General features: G+C 37.7%; 1 protein-coding gene and 1 pseudogene across 1 annotated transcript in view; one reads left to right on the top strand and one right to left on the bottom strand.

Moving 5' to 3' along the window:
* The window catches only part of CATSPERE (catsper channel auxiliary subunit epsilon), a 263,038-nt gene that overhangs the window by 243,448 nt on the left and 1,292 nt on the right, over nucleotides 1-18,298 (bottom strand). Inside the window, exon 2 of the mRNA XM_044762713.2 lies at nucleotides 3,656-3,704. Coding sequence (XP_044618648.1) covers nucleotides 3,656-3,704 — 49 coding nt within the window. The remainder of the gene's footprint in view (nucleotides 1-3,655; nucleotides 3,705-18,298) is intronic.
* LOC106848033 (abl interactor 1 pseudogene) lies at nucleotides 4,309-12,183 on the top strand (annotated as a pseudogene).

The raw sequence follows: 18,298 nt of genomic DNA, 5'->3' as shown, positions 1-18,298 counted from the left end.
AAGGCAAGCCTCAATAAATTCAAGATTGAAATCATCCAAACCATCTTTTCTGACCACAGTGTTATGAAGCTAGAAATCAACTACGAGAACAAAACTGGGAAAGTGAGAAATATGTGGAGACTAAACAACATGCAATTGAACAACCATTGGATCATTGAAGAAGTCAAAGGGGAAATTCAAAAATACCCAGAGACAAACAAAAATTAAAATATAACATACCAACTCTTATGGGATGCAGCAAAAGCAGTCATAAGAAGGAAATTTATAGCAATACAGGCCTACCTCAACAAACAAGAAAAATCTCAAATAGGTAATTAAAATGCACCTAACAGAGCCAGAAAAAGAAGAACAGACAATGCCCAAAATCAGCAGAAGGAGGGAAATAATAAAAATCAGAGCAGAAATAAATGAAATAGAGCCAAAAAAAAAAAAAACAACAACAGTGAAAGGATTAATGAAACTAAGAGCTGGTTCTTTGAGAGGCAAACAAAATTGACAAACCCTTAGCCAGACTTACCAAGAAAAAAAGAGATAAGTCTCAAATAAATAAAATTAGAAAAGAAAGAGGAAAAATTACAACAGATGCTACAGAAATACAAAGGATTATAAGAGAATACTATGAAAAACTATATGCCCACAAATTAAATAACCTGGAATAAATGGATGAATTCCTAGACTCATACAACCTCTCAAAACTGAATCAAGAAAAAATAGAGAATCTGAATAGACCAATCACAAGTACAGAGATTGAAACAGCAAGCAAAAACCTCCCAACAGGGGTTGGCTCAGTGCCTCAGCAGTTGGGTTTGCACATTCTGCTTTGGCGGCCAGGGGTTCACTGGTTCAGATCCCAGGTGTGGACATGGCACCGTTTGGCAAAAGCCATGCTGTGGTGGGCATCCCACGTATGAAGTAGAGGAAGATGGGCATGGATGTTAGCTCAGGGCCAGTCTTCCTTGGCAAGAAGAGGAGGATTGGCAGCAGATGTTAGCCCAGGGATAATCTTCCTCAAAAAAAAAAGAAAATAAATGAAAAATAAAATTAAAAAAAAAAACAACCTCCCAACAAACAAAAGTCTAGGACCAGATGGCTTCTCTGGAGAATTCTACCAAACATTCAAAGAAGATTTAGTATCTATCCTTCTCAAACTATTCCAAAAAATTGAAGAAGATGGAATTCTTCCTAACACATTCTATGAGGCCAACATTACCCTGACACCAAAACCAGACAAGGACAACACAAGGAAGGAAAACTACAGGCCAATATCGCTGATAAACTTAGAGGCAAAAATCCTCAACAAAATATTGGCAATCGAATATAGCAACACATTAAAAGGATCATACACTACGATCAAGTGGGATTTATTCCAGGGACACAGGGATGGTTCTACATCTGAAAATCAATCAATGTGATACAGCACATTAACAAAATGAGGGAATAAAAATCACAGGATCATCTCAAGGGATGCAGATGAAGCATTTGACAAGATCCAACAGCCATTTATGATAAAACCTCTCAATAAAATGGGTATAGAAGGAAAGTACCTCAATGTAATAAAGGCCATATATGACAAAACCACAGCCAACATCATGTTTAATGGTGAAAAACTGAAAGCCATGCCTGTGAGGACAGGGAAAAGACAAGGGTGCCCACTCTAGCCACTCCTATTCAACATAGTACTCGAGGTGTTGGCCAGGGCAAGTAGGCAAGAAAAAGAAATAAAAGGAATCCAAACTGGAATGGTAGAAGTGAAACTTTCACTATTTGCAGATGATATGATTCTATATACAGAAAATCCTAAATAATGCACCAAAAAACTATTAGAAATAATCAAAAGCTACAGCACAGTTGCAAGGTACAAAATAAATTTTAAAAAATCAGTTGCATTCCTATACGCTAACAATGAACTAGCAGAAAAAGAAATCAAGAATACAATCCCATTTACAATCGCAGCAAAAAGAATAAAATACCTAGGAATAAACTTAACCAAAGAGATGAAAGACCTGTAGACTGAAAACTATAAGACACTACTGAAAGAAATTGAAGAAGATATAAAGAAATGGAAAGATATTCCATGTTCATGAGTTCGTAGGAAAAACATAGTCAAAATGTCCATACTACCTAAAGCAATCTACAAATTCAATGCACTCCCAATCAAAACCCCCATGACAGTCTTCATAGAAATAGAACAAAGAATCCAAAATTTTATATGGAACAACAGAAGACTCCAAATAACCAAAGCAATCCTGAGGAAAAAGAACAAAGCTGGAGGCATCATAATCCCTAACTTTAAAACATACTACAAAGCTATAGTAATCAAAACAGCCTGGTACTGGTACAAAAACAGTCAAACAGATCAATGGATCAGAATTGAAAGCCCAGAAATAAAACCACACATCGATAGACAGTTAATATTTGACAAAGGAGCCCAGAACATACAATGGAGAAAGGAAAGTCTCTTTGATAAATGGTGTTGGGAAAACTGGACAGCAGCATGCAAAGGAATGAAAGTAGACCATTATCTTGCACCATACCCAAAAATTAACTCTAAATGGATTAAAGCTTTGAAACCATAAAAATCCAAGAAGAAAATATAGGTAATACACTCTTTCACATTGGGCTTAGCCACATCTTTTCCAATACCATGTCTACTTGGGTAAGGGAAATAAAAGAAAAAGTTAACAAATGGGACTACATCAGACTAAAAACCTTCTGCAAAGCAAAGGAAACCATCAATAGAATAGAAAGACAATTCACCAACTGGGAGAAAACATTTGCAAATCATTTATCAGACAAGAGGTTGATCTCCAAAGGATATAAAAAACTCACACAACTCAACATAAAACCCCAAAAAAATGGGCAGAGGATACGAACAGGTATTTTTCGAAGGAAGATATACAGATGGACAACAGACACATGAAAAGATGCTCAACATCAGTAATCATTAGGGAAATGCAAATCAAAACTACAATGAGATATCACCTCACGCCAGTGAGAATGGCTATAATTACCAAGACAAAAAACAACAAATGTTGGAAAGGATGTGGAGAAAAGGGAACCCTCAGACACAGCTGGTGGGAATGCAAACTGGTGCCGCCACTATGGAAAACAGTATGGAGATTCCTCAAAAAACTAAAAATAGAAATACCATAGGACCCAGCTATCCCACTACTGAGTATCTACCCAAACAACTTGAAATCAACAATCCAAAGTAACATAATGTACCCCTATGATCATTGCAGCACTATTCACAGTAGCCAAGGCATGGAAAGTGCCTATCAACTGATGATTGGATGAAGTAGATGTGGTCTATATACACAATGGAATACTACTGAGCCAGAAAAAAAGACAAAAGCTTCCAACAACATGCATGGACCTGGAGGTATTCTGGTAAGTAAAATAAGCCAGATTGAGAGAGACAAATACCAGATAATTTCACTCATATGTGGAATATAAACAAACAAATGGACAAAGAAAACAATTCAGTGGTTACCAGGGGACAGGGGTGGGGGTGGGCACAGGGCATGAAGGGTAGCACTTGTGTGGTGACAGCCAAGAAATAATGTACAACTGAAATTTTACAATGATGTAAACTATTATGAAATAATAAGAAAAATTAATACTTAAGTATAGTTTGAAAAAATTAAACACTTACAGTACTTCTGGAACTAAAGATGTGGTAGTTTGGGCTGTTACTTGAATACCTGTAGAGGAAAAGGTCAAATATGAATATTAAAACTAATTTTTCCTCCAAATAAGCAGATTATATATATGGTCAGTGCATGACTGGGATGCTGAGAGCTTGACATTTCTGCCCAAGCACCTTTCTGAAAAGTGTAGTCAGAGCTAAAACTGGTGATATCAGTGACCTCTACCCACCATGCAAGGTGTGTTTGGGTTTGCTCAGTATCTGGAGACACTACAATGAGAAGTAAATACTTTCACATCTTGTTTTCATTTTTGTTTTTAGGATGAAAACTCTTGAAGAATATTGGCTAAAACTCCTTCATTTATAAACTGAGTTAAAATAGAGTGAATAAAAATTGAAAATCAAGAAAACAATATTTCTTATTTGAAACACTGAAGTAAAGAGCAAATTTCTGTGAGTCTTTGTTCATTATCATTTCTATTATCAAGGGTACTTTAATTTCTGTCTTTATGATCTATCTAAAGCTGCACAGCCCAATAAAAATACAATGCAAGCCATCTACATACATAAAAACTTATGTGTTCATAGAAATTTATGTGTATAGAGTAATCACATTAAAAAAGCAAGAAGAGGAGGCATGACATCAGCCTCATGGTAGAATGAGGTCTCTCAAAAATCTTTCCCCTCCAATATACAACAAAAGAAACATCCATACTCCAACAGATGACATCCAAACACAACACAAAAAACATTGGAGGGACCCATGCAGCCATAAGACAGAGAATAGAGAGGCTGGAAACCCCCTCGGAGAAGGTGAAATGAGGTAAGAGAAATCTTCACTCCCTCCCCTAAAGACTGAGCTTGGGACCACGGGAGGCCTCCTAGAGGGAACGGATGGGGAGGGGACATTTGTTCATGGGAACTTCAAGGACTCCCAAGGGCCCTTGCAGCCTAGGGAGAAGCTCTCTACCAGGGATAAGCTTTTGTAGTGGGTGAGCTTATCAACCCAACACCCCAGGAGAGCAGAGCAAGAAAGCCCCAAGAGCACACAGGAGAAAGTGCCTCTCCCTGACCCACTCAGCGCGACTCCAGCCCATGAGATTTCAGTTGAAGACAGAGGGCTCAGAATACGTGGCTCTTGACCCTCATCCAGTGATGATAGGTGGTAACTGCAACCAAATAATATCAGGATGCATAAGAACCAACCCACTGCCTCTAGCAATATCAAACACTATATTAGATCTCCAGATCAGAGAGAAATGGCAAGTACCCAGAAATCAGTCCTGAGGACACAGAAATATGTAGTCTAAATGACAAAGAATTCAAACAGGTATTATCAAAAAACTCAATGAGGTAAAAGAGAATGTAGAGAAACAATTCAATGAGTTTAGGAGCAACTTCAGAAAAGAGATTGAAACTATAAAGAAGAGTCAATGAGAAATATTAGAGATGAAAGACACAATGGAAGAAAATATACAAAATGTGGATTCCCTAAATGCTTGAGGGGATACCATAGAGAAGCGTATCAGCATAATCAAAGATAGACATGTTGAAATGCTCCAGATAGAGGATGAGAGAGAACTAAGACTAAAAAGAAATGAAAAAAGTCTCTGAGAAATATCTGACTCAATTAGGAAATGCAACATAAGAATTATAGGTATTCAAGAAGCAGAAGAGAAAGAGAATGAACAGAGAGCTTGTTCAAAGAAATAATAGCAGAGAACTTCCCAAACCTAGGGAAGAAGATGGATATCCATGTGGAAGATGCTGCCAGATCTCCTAAATATGTCAATGTAAAAAGACCTACTGCAAGGCATATAGTAGTGAAACTGGCAAGACTGAATGACAAAGAAAGGCAGAAAAAAATAACCTAAAAAGGAACCCCCACCAGGCTTTCAGTGGATTTCTCTACAGAAACTTTACAGGCTAGGAGAGATTGGAATGACATATTCAAATCATTGAAGGAAAAAAACTTTCAGTCGAGAATACTCTATCCAGCAAAAACATCCTTCAGATATGATGGACAAATAAAAACTTTCCCAGACAAACATAAGCTAAGGGAGTTCATGGTCATGAGATCTCCCCCACTAAGAAATCCTCAAGAAGGCCCTCATAACTGAAAAGGAAGAAAAAGGGGAAGAAAGGGGTTACAAAGCATGGAGTAAGGAGATAAATAGGTGGATAGAATCAGAGCAGGATAGCATACTCAAGTATAGCATTAAAGACAAAGGGAAGGAAAACGCCAAAAACAAAGATAATCTTGTCATTTTAACCACAAACTCATAACACAAGATGGAATAAGGTGTCCCCCCCTTAGGAGGAGGGGAAGACGAGAGGGACTGCATTGGTTTAGTCTAAGGAAATACAAGGCCATCAGAAAAGGGACTATCTTATCCACGAGATCTTGAATACAAACCTCAGGGTAAACAAAACAAACACTAAACAAAAAAGCAGAACAGAGACACAAATAACAAATAAGGAGAAAACAAAGAAACACAACATAAAAAACTACACAACTTGATTGGTAGACCAAAATACACAGGACGAGACACAAAGGAAATGCAGGAGATCCAGAAAAAGAGTGATAAAATGGCAGCATCAAGCCAACATATATTGATAATCACCCTAAACAGAAATGGATTGAATTCTCCAATAAAAAGACCAAGTGGCAAGATAGATTAAGGAACAAGACCCAACAATATGCTGCCACCAGGAAACACATCTCAGCTCTGGTGACAAACACAGGCTCAGAGTGAAGTGATGGAAGTAGATACTCCAAGCTAATGGCAAACAAAAGAAAGCAGGTGTTGTAATGCTTTTATCAGACAAAGTAGACTTCAAGATAAGACAGTAAAGAGAGACAAAGTGGGGCAGTATATAATAATCAAAGGGACACTCCATCAAGAAGAAATAACATTTATAAATATCTATGCACCCAACACAGGAACACCAAAGTATATAAAGCAACAATTTACAAAAGTAAAAGAAGACATTAATAATAACACAATAATAGTAGGGAATCTCAACACTCCAGTCACATCAATAGATAGATCATTCAGGTAGAAAATCAACAAGAAAACAGTGGAATTAAATGAAAAGCTAGACCAGATGGACTTAATAGACATATATAGAGCACTCCTTCCAAAAACAGCAGAGTACACATTCTTCTCGTGTGTGCAAGGAACATTCTCAAGAATAGATCAAGTGTTGGGAAACAAGGCAAGCCTCAATAAATTTAAGGAGATTGAAATAATAACAAGCATCTTTTACGATCACAATGCTATAAAGCTAGAAATTACTTACAAGCAAAGAGTGGAGAAAAGGACAGAGATGTGGAGACTAAACAACATGCTATTCAACAAGCAATGGATCACTGAAGAAATTAAAAGAGAAATCAAAAAATATCTGGAGACATATGAAAATGAAAACATACCATACCATCTCATATGGGACACAGCAAAAGTCGTATTAAGAGGGAAATTCATCGCAATACAGGCTCACCTTAACAAACAAGAAAAAACCCAAATAAGCAATCTCAAACTACACCTAACAGAATTAGAAAATGAAGAACAAAGCCCAAAGTCAGTAGAAGGAGACAAATAATAAAAATCAGAGCAGAAATAAATGCTATTGAAACAAAAAAGGCAGTGGAAAGGATCAATGAAACAAAGAGCTGGTTCTTTGAGAAGATAAATAAAACTGACAAACCCCTAGCCAGACTTACAAAGAAAACAAAAGAGAAACCTCAGATAAATAAAATTAGAAATGAAAGAGGAGAAATAACAACAGATGCCACAGAAATACAACGGAGTATAAGAGAATACTATGATAAACTATATGCCAACAAAATCGACAATCTACAGGAAATGGATAAATTCTTAGACTCTTACAACTTCCCAAAGCTGAATAGAGAATCTGAATAGACCAATCACAAGTAAAGAGATTGAAACAGTAATCAAAAGCATCCCAAAGAATAAAAGCCCAGGACCAGACTGCTTCCCTGGGAAATTCTACCAAACTTTCAGAGAGGACTTAATACCTATCCTTCTCAAGCTATTCCAAAAAATTAGGGAAGATGAGACACTTCCTCACACATTCTACAAGGCCAATATCACTCTGATACCAAAGCCTGACAAGGACAACACAAAAAAGGAAAACTACAGGCCAATATCACTGATGAACATAGCTGCAAAAATCCTCAACAAAATATTGGCAACCTGAATACAGCAATACATCAAAAAGATCATACATCATGAACAAGTGGGATTTATACTAGAGACACAGGGATGATTCAACATCCGCAAATCAATCAATGTGATACACCATATCAACAAACTGAGGAATAAAAACCACATGGTCATCTCAATAGATGCAGAGAAAGCATTTGACAAGATCCAACAGCCATTTATGATAAAAACTCTCAACAAAATGGGGATAGAAGGAAACTACCTCAACATAATAAAGGCCGTAGATGACAAACCCACAGCCAGCATCATACACAATGGGGAAAAACTGAATGCCATCCTTCTGAGAACAGTCACAAGACAAGCATTCCCACTATCACCCCTCTTATGTAACATAGTACTGGAGGTTTTGGCCAGAGCAATTAGGCAAGAGAAAGGAATAAAAGGAATCCATATAGGGAGTGAAGAAGTGAAACGCTCACTGTTTGCAGACAACATGATCTTATATATATAAAACCCTAAAGAATCCATCAGAAAACTATTAGAAATAATTAACAATGACAGTAAAGTTGCGGGGTACAAAATCAACTTACAAAAATCAGTTGCATTTATGTACTCTAATACTGAACTTACAGAAAGAGAACTCAAGAATACAATTCCATTTACAATTGCAACAAAAAGAATAAAGTACCTAGGAATAAATTTAACCAAGGAAGTGAAGGACTTATACAATGAAAACTACAAGACATTATTGAAAGAAATAGATAATGACATAAAGAGATGGAAGGAGATTTCATGCACATGGATTGGAAGAATAAACATACTTAAAATGTCCATACTACCCAAAGCAATCTACAGATTCAATGCAATGCCAGTCAGAATCCTAATGACATTGTTCACAGAAACAGAGCAAAGAATCCCAAAATTCATATGGGGCGATCAAAGACCCAATTGCTAAAGCAATCCTGAGAAACAAGATCAAAGCTGGAAGCATCACAATCCCTGACTTCAAAATGTACAACAAAGACATAGTGATCAAAACAGCATGGTACTGGTACAAAAACAGGCACACAGATCAATGGAACAGAACTGAAAGCCCAGAAATAAAACCACACATCTATGGACAGCTAATCTTTAACAAAGGTGCCAAGAACATACAATGGAGAAAAGATAGTCTCTTCAATAAATGGTGTTGGGAAAACTGGACAGCCATATGCAAAAGAATGAAAGTAGACCATTATCTCATGTCATACACAAAATAAACTCAAAATGGATCAAAGACTTGAAGATAAGTCCTGAAACCATAAAACTTCTGCAAGATAATATAGGTAGTACACTCTTTCACATCGAGCTTAAAAGGTTCTTTTCGAATACCATGTCTTCTCAGACAAGGGAAACAGAAGAAAAAATAAACAAGTGAGACTTCATCAGACTAAAGAGCTTCTGCAAGGCAAAGGAAACTAGGATCAAAACCAAAAGATAACCCACCAGTTGGGAGAAAATTTTTGCAAATCATATATGCGATAAGGGGTTAAGCTCCATAATATATAAGGAACTCACACAACTGAACAATAAAAAAACAAACAGCCTGATTAAAAAATGGGCAGAGAATATGAACAGACATTTTTCCAAAGAAGATGTACAGATGGCAACTAAACACATGAAAAGGTCTTCAACATTACTAATCATTAGGGAAATGCAAATCAAAACTACACTAAGATACCACCTTACGCCTGTTAAAATGGCTATAATCACTAAGATAAAAATAGCAAATGTTGGAGAGGGTGTGGAGAGAAGGGAACCCTCATACACTGCTGGTGGGAATGCAAACTGGTGCAGCCACTATGGAAAACAGTATGGAGATTCCTCAAAGAACTAAAAATAGAATTACCATGTGACCCAGCTATCCCACTACTGGGTGTCTACCCAAACAACTTGAAACCAACAATCCAAAGTAACATATGCACCCCTATGTTCATTGCAGAATTATTCACAACAGCTGAGACAAGGAAACAATCCAAGTGCCCATCGACTGATGATTGGATAAAGAAGATGTGGTCTATATACATAATGGAATACAACTCAGCCAGAAAAAAAGACAAATTCATCCCATTTGCAACAACATGGAAAGACCTGGAGGCAATTATGCTTACCAAAATAAGCCAGACTGAGAAAAACAAACACCAGATGGTTTCACTCATATGTGGAATATAAACAAGCACATGGACAAAGAAAACAGTTCAGCGGTTACCAGGGGAAGGGCATGAGGGTTGGGCACGAGGGGTGGAGGGGAGCACCTATGTGGTGACAGACAAGAAATAATCTACAAAAGAAATGTCACAATGATGTAAACTATTATGAATTCAAGTAAAAACGAAAAAGAAAAAAGAGCAAGAAGAAACTGAAATTGATTTTAAAAATATATTTTATTCAACATGTAATTGATATAAAAAATTACTGATGAGATATTTTACATTCTTTTTTAAAAAAAGCCTTTTTAAAAAATTTTTTCCTTTTTCTCCCCAAAGCCCCCCAGTATATAGTTGTATATTCTTCGTTGCGGGTCCTTTTAATCATGGCATGTGGGAGGCCGCCTCAGCGTGGCTGGACGAGCAGTGCCATGTCAGCGCCCAAGATTCGAACCAACGGAACACTGTGCCGCCTGCAGCACAGCGCGAGAACTTAACAACTCGGCCACGGGGCCAGCCCCCATTCTTTTTTTTTTTTATACTAAGTCGTTGAAATCCAGAGTAATTACAGTTACAAAACATCTCAATTTGGACTAGCCACATTTCGGAGGAGGAGGTGCCGTCCCACAGTACCAGAGGGAGGGCGGGTAGGCGGTTTGTATCTGGGCTGTGAGGTGCTCCGAGGCTCCGCAGACCTCGCTGCCTCTGTCTCTTTAACGCGAGAGGAAGCGATGCGGAGGAGTGGAAAACGGCAGAGCTGCAGATGTTACTAGAGAAGGAGGTCACGTCTGGGAAGAGGGCGCTGATAGAGTTACCAGAACCTGACCCGGGTGGCCAACTGCTGTGAGAACAACTACATACAGGCTGCAGACAAGAGAAAAGCTTTAGAAGAGACCAAAGCCTACACAACGCAATCCCTAGCTAGTGTTGCTTATCAAATAAATGCGTTGGCCAACAATGTCCTCCAGTTGCTGGATATCCAGGCCTCTCAGCTTCGGAGAACGGAGTCTTCCATCAATCATCTCTCACAGACTGTGGACGTTCATAAGGAGAAAGTGGCTCGGAGACTGGTATTTTGACAACAAACAAGAATACAACAAGAACGCACAAAATAATAGCACCCGCAAACATGGAGCGCCCTGTAAGGTAGTTTCGGAAACCTATTGACTGTACCCTTCTGGATGATGTGGGCCATGGTGTCAAGCATGGAAATAACCAGCCTGCAAGAACTGGCGCTCTGTCGAGAACAAATCCTCCTACTCAGAAGCCACCGAGTCCTCCCATGTCAGGCCGGGGACGCTGGGGCGGAATACTCCTTACAAAACCCTGGAGCCTGTTAAACCCCACCGTTCCTAGTGACTACATGACAAGTCCTGCTAGGCTCGGAAGTCAGCATAGCCCAGGCAGGACAGCTTCTTTAAATCAGAGACCGAGGACACACAGTGGAAGCAGTGGAGGAAGTGGAAGTCGAGAAAACAGTGGAAGCAGCAGTATTGGCATTCCCACTGCCGTGCCTACACCCTCAGCACCCGCTGTTGGACCAGCAGCCCGTGGCTCAGCTCCTGGTTCCCAGTATGGCACAATGACCAGGCAGATCTCTCAACACAACTCTACCACTTCCTCGACATCTTCTGGTGCATACAGACGAACTCCGTCTGTGACTGCTCAATTTTCTGCTCAGCCTCATGTTAATGGAGGTCCACTTTATTCTCAAAATTCAATTTCTATTGCTCCACCCCCTCCCCCTACGCCTCAGTTGACTCCACAGATACCTCTCATAGGCTTCGTGGCCTGGGGGCAGGAAAACATTGCTGATAGTCCAACTCCACCCCCACCACCTCCACCAGATGACATTCCCATGTTTGATGACTCTTCACCTCCACAGCACCACCTCCAGTGGATTATGAAGACGAGGAGGCTGCAGTGGTTCAGTATAATGATCCAAATGCAGATGGGGATCCTGCTTGGGCCCACAAGAATTATATTGAGAAAGTTGTGGCAATATATGGTTATACAAAAGACAAAGATGATGAGCTATCATTTATGGAGAGTACAATCATTTGTGTAATAAAGAAGAATCATGACGACTGGTATGAAGGAGTCTGCAATCAGAGTGACTGGTCTGTTCCCTGGGAACTATGTCACATCAATCATGTACTAGACTGATTAAATTCTTTTGCTTTTAAAGTAGGTTCTTACTACTCATTCATACTGTGGGACTATTATGGTTAACAGAATTGTCTTAAGATGTTTTAAGATGTGCCCATATTTTCAAGACTTGCTGTTTTACTGGTATAATTGAATGTCTGCCTATAAGCATAAATCTTGGAGGCAGTTTGTGATTGCTAAATAGCAGTTCGTACAGGAGGCTGTCCATAACTGATTATGCTTATGTACTTACACATTGTTAACTTGATGACCAGCCTAAATATTCTGGGAGTGTGGGGTATAATAGTGAACAAATCATGGCTCAGATTGTACCATTACATGTTTCAGTGCAGCTTGGTTACTAACGCTATGTCAGACTAATATTAAAATCAGAAAACTTAAATGCTGGTGCTGGTCATACTTTTTGTTTAAACTCTCTCATTCTTGAAATATACTATTTGCTTAAAGCATGCATTCAAATTTATGAATTGAAATATACTTTAAAAAAATCGAAGATGCTTCCAATTTGGGTAATATTTACTTGGAGTACCCGTATTTAGGTCTCTTGAAATGAATTGAGTCTCTAAGGTCTCCATGTGAAACAAAACAAAAAAGGGTTATCTGTAATGTTGTTATTTGTACTTGAGTTTTTTAATGAGTGAATTTGCATTATAAATTTTTTCCATTCATAAATATATAAGTGAACCAAAGATTTTTGTCCTTTCCTTCACTGGTTTGCTTTTTAAAAAAAAGGAAAGAAATAAAAGATACTGATTTATTGCAGAATTATGGTTTTATTTTCTCAATATATTAACTTGGAAAAAAAGTTTAGCCTTATCTCAATCTGTCCCAAAGCAATGTGACCAATTTTTGCAGATTTGAAATCTGAGATGTTTATTTACCAGTCAATCTACTGAATTCCTTTCCTAAAGTAACTTTTTCAAAGCTAAGAAAATGTGTCCAAGTGTGTACATTCAGTCCTTCAGTTTTCCGGTGGACTATTGTATACTGCTGGTTCAGTGAAAGGAAATGATCTTTTCTGTATTGTTTTTGTAGAGGTGGATGCAGTTGATTTTTGAATAGACACTATTTAATCCATTACCTGGCACTAGCAACATAGATTTAAAAATAATTGGGGGAAAAGGTGGGTCATGTATTAATCAGTGAACAGGGATATACCTGACCAACAGATTTGTATTATCTTTTGACATAATTGAAATGCAACACATGCACTTTATGTGTCCCCTCTTAATTTAAGGGAGGGTTAGAGGGGTTTTTCTTATTTTGTGTCTAATTCTCTCATGCCTAGGATATATTAAAATAGAGCACTCAAGTGTGGGTTTCTGTGTACTGAGGATTTGTTTGGATTTCAAGTTACAGTTATGTACTGGCATTACAGACTTAGCATAGTAAAATGGTAAGACTAGTGCAAAATATTTATTCCTGAAAATTAAAGACCATTATTGCTACCAAATCAATGTGACTGTTTCATGTGCATTTTGCCTTTGTTAACATGATTTCAGTATCACTAGTGATCAGCTAGCTACCTTCTTCACATTTTTTCAAGTGGAACGTTCTCTTAATTTTGTATATAACCTATTGTCTAAATTTTATGTACAGTCTTTTATAATAAACCATTCTCCTATATGAAACTTTGGATACTGTTAAAACCTAACTAGTGTGGACTGAAATGTAGACTTCACAACTTTCTGACCTTTACTTCTGTGATGAGACAAGATAAACCATTTGAATTTTAACATTATTTATTTGTGGAATGGCTTTACATGTGGATATTAACAGGGTAAGCAATACCACACATAACCATCAAGATACCTCGATTAGAATTTACAGCACAAGAATGACAGATTCAGATGGTTTAATTACATTTAAAAAGTTTTCTGAAAAACTTTGCCAATAAAAAATAATTGCCCATGGACTAGCCACATTTCAAGTGCTCATAAGTCACAGGTGGCCAGTGGCCAGTGGCCATCCTAAAGCACCACCTTAAAATTCTTTCACCTTTCCTCTGCTTCAACAATCTATTCTATGTCTACATTACACACCTAATTGCCATCAGAATGGCTCCATCTCTAAAATATTAAATCAGAGGCAATTTCTGTGTGTATGTGTGCATGGAACTGCTGGGTCATCACTATGTAACTCCTTTATCAGAATTATATAGGCCTTAATAGCATTCTGAATTCTTATTTTCCACAGAAGTCAGTCACCATATGAAACACATTTTATATCATACAGATCAAATATGAAAACACGTTCATGTATTTTTATATATCCCTATAAATTAAAATGAAAAATATTATCATCAAAGGCTTTTTTTCAAGTATGAACCACCTCCCACTTCTTATGAATCCAACATAATGCCCCTTGCATTACAGAAAGAAAGAAACCTCAGGAAAGAGAAAAATACAAGTGGCAGATTTTGTATTTTAACTTACAAAGTTAAAGTATGTAGTTTAATTTGTGAATGAAATCTGGTAAGTAAATGATAAAAATACTCTTCCCAGTGAGCCCTTTTCCCTGACCTGCTCCTTCATCAGCTTCCAACCCTAGTGGGGCTGGGAACAGGGTACGGAGGGAACAATAGCTAAAGGAGTCATATTTAATCTATTAACTTCATCACAGACAGGTATGATAACACCTTCTTATCCCTGCTTCCTTAATTATGCCACACATTTAATGTATTATTGCTGGAAGTGGACCTGGGAGGACCACAGGTGAGCAGTGTGCAGATGCACCATGTGCTGATAACTATTTTTTAATGAAAAGGGCACTGTCATCTCACTCTTGGACCATAAGGATGTGTCTTTCCTATTCTCTCCATATATTCCCACTCTACCAGTTCCTCAAAATCAAAGAGAATTCTTGACCTTTACCCCCTCCTTCATCTCCTTATAGGTAAGTCCCTTCCTGGCTTAACTTTTTTGTCTCTCTATCCAGCCTAAAGAATATCCTCTTCGGGTAAACTTCTCTCAAATTCCCTGGTCGTCCCACTCTATCTAACCAGGAATTGGCCCTAGATAGGTCATACTCTTAGGCATTTGATAGAAGCTTGTGCTAAATCATTTGTGTGGGACAACCATATATTGCAGGAAGAACAGGATTCCAACAGAAAGTCCAAACCCCATTAAAAATATGGTGAATATATTAACATAACACAAAAAAGACTTTGAGACATAAAGTATTTTCAGAGACAAAGAAGATCAATCCATTATAAGGGTGACCCGACAGAACTAGTGGAGCATGAGAAAACACATTCTTTTCAAGCATACATGGAACATTTATAAAAACAGATCATCTACTAGGCCGGGAAACAAGTCTCCATAAATTTCAAAGAAGTGGTGTCATGTGGACCCTGCTCTCTGATTATAGTACAATTAACGGAGAAGTTATTAACAAAAAGATAATCACAATCTTTACATATTTGGAATTAAAAAACAAACTGTTAAATAATCCAAGGGCTATAGAAGAAATAATGATGAAAGTTAAAACTACCTAGAAGTGAATGATAATGAAAAGATTACATATCATTTCTTATGGGATACAGCAAAGCAGCACTACATGGGATATTAATACATTTAAATGTCATATTAGAAAAGAATAAAAACCAGAAACTATTAGCTAAGTGTCTGGCTTAAAGATGTTAAAGAAAGAGTATCAGAATAAGCCCACAGAAAATAGAAGAAAAGAAATAAAAATGAAAAAAGAAATCAATAAAATAGAAAACAAAAATATAAAGATGAATAAAACAGACAAGCTTATCAAGACTGATCAAGACAAAAAAGAGAAAGAATATACAATTAAATAACATTAATGAAAAGGGACCATAATTACAGAAAAAGTAAAACATAAACAGATATGGAAATATTCTCAATTATGTGACAATTTTGAAAAATTACATGAAATAGACATTTTAACATATATTACCAAACCTGACTCCAGGAGGAAAAAAAAGGCCAAAATGGTTCTACAGCCATTAAAGGATCTGAAGCAGTGGTTTAAAGTCTCCCCTAAAACACAGGGCTCAGGGGTTTTACATGAGTCCTATCACAACTTTCACGAACAAATTGTTCCCAGCCCCATACAAACTCTTCCAAACAGCTGAAGGAGAGAGAGTCCTCCCCAACTCATTCCGTAAAGCTAGTCTAACACCGACATCAAAACCAAACCAAGACATCATGAAAAAGAAAAATGTAGATACAAAAATCCTAAGGAAAATATCTTGCAATTGGATACAAAAGATATAAAGAGATAATAAACCCTGACCAAGGTGGATTCATCCTATGTATGCAAAGATGATCAGAAAACTCTTCAAAGGAAACTGACTGCACATACTAAAGAGGAAAAAAAATACAATTGTTTCAATAGATGAAAAAAATATGATAAAATTTCATATAAATTCATAATTTTGGGGGGCCAGCCCCGTGGCGGAGTAGTTAAGTTCACGCGCTCCGCTTAGGCGGCCCGGGGTTTCACCAGTTCGGATCCTGGGCGTGGACACCGCACTGCTTGTCAGGCCATGTTGAGGCGGCCTCCCAGATGCCGCAGCTGGAAGGACTCACAACTAAAAATGCACAATTATGTACCGGGGGGCTTTGGGGAGAAAAAGGAAAAATAAAATCTTTTAAAAAAATTCATAATTTTTAAAACTTAGTAAATCAGAAATGCAAGGAAACTTCCTTAACCATGATAAGAGTATCTACAGAACAGCTAAAGCAAACGGTATCCTCAGTGGGGAGACAGTAGTATCTGGAATGGGAGAAGCATGCCACTGTTACCATTTCTATTAAACATTTTATTGGAGGTCTTAGCCAATGCAATAAGAAAAATAAATTAGAAGCATGAGATTGAAAAGGCGGAAACAGAGCCCATTTTTGCAGGAGATCTAAACAGAGATACACACTGTTCTTTGGATAGGAAGATTTAATATTCATAAAGATGTCATTTCTTCCCAAAGTGCCCGACAGATTCACTGCAATTCCAATCAAATCCTAAAAGAGTTTTTCATGGTACTCGATAATCAGATTTTAAAATTTATGTGAAAGTGTAAACATTCAAGAATGACCAGGACACTTCTGGAAAAGAACAGGGAGGGGAAGACTTGCCTACTAGATATCACGACTTATGAAGCTACGATAACTAAGACATTGTGGTATTGGTGCAGCAATGGACAAACTGACCAATGGAATAGAACAGAACAGCAAACTCAGACGCAGACCTATGTTCACAGGGAAGTTTTATATGGGACAGAGGTGATACGTCAGACCAGTTCAGGAAAAGATGTTCCATTCAACCAATGGAGCTGGAAAAATGGATCTGGATTCATAAGGAAAAAGAATTGCATTCCTACCTCTATCATCTAAGAAAACCAATTCCATTGGGATAAGAAATGTCAAAAAAAAAAAGATGTTAATACTCTTAGTAGAAAATTTAGGTAAATATCTCTTAGACCTTGGGGCAGGGAAGAATTTCTTAAATAAGACATCTACCCCGCAAGTGTCCCTCCCGAAAAAGCTAACCATAAAATAAAAATTCATTATATTAAGTTTAAGAAATTTTGCCCTTTAAAAAACACCTTATTAATAAATAAAATTCAGGGAGTCTGTGACTATCTTGAGAAAAAAGAACATCTTTGTCTTCTTTAACCTCTAACTGAAGTTTAGTATTTTCTTCAATTATGAATGTAGACCAAGAGTTGGCAAACTATGTCCTGTAGGCCAAATTCCACCTGTTTCTGTAAATAAATTTTTACTGGTGCACAGTCACACCCATCTGTTTACCTTTGTTGGCATGGGCTTTCCCCTACAGTGGCAGCGTCCAGTAGCTGCAACGGAAGATTGTATTGCCCAAAAAGCCTAAAATACTTAGCTATCTGGTCCTTGACAGAAAAGTTTGGCGCCTGTGGTGTACAACAGAACGAAGTCCATAAACCCCTTGAGGTCACAGGCCATTCTGGACGATATCACCTACCATTATTTGGGTCCATTGTTTGCCAGCCGTGTGCTGAGGGCTTTAAAGGTATCACTGCTTTCAGACCTCACGACAACCCCATGGGATAGCTTTTATTCACTTTATACAAGAGAAAATGGAGGCTTACAAAGTCGTCAGAA

This window comes from Equus asinus, chromosome 30 (genome assembly GCF_041296235.1).
Source record: "Equus asinus isolate D_3611 breed Donkey chromosome 30, EquAss-T2T_v2, whole genome shotgun sequence".
NCBI lineage: Eukaryota > Metazoa > Chordata > Mammalia > Perissodactyla > Equidae > Equus > Equus asinus.
Note: the sequence above shows the minus strand (reverse complement) of the source record. Positions and strands in the feature narration are given on the sequence as shown.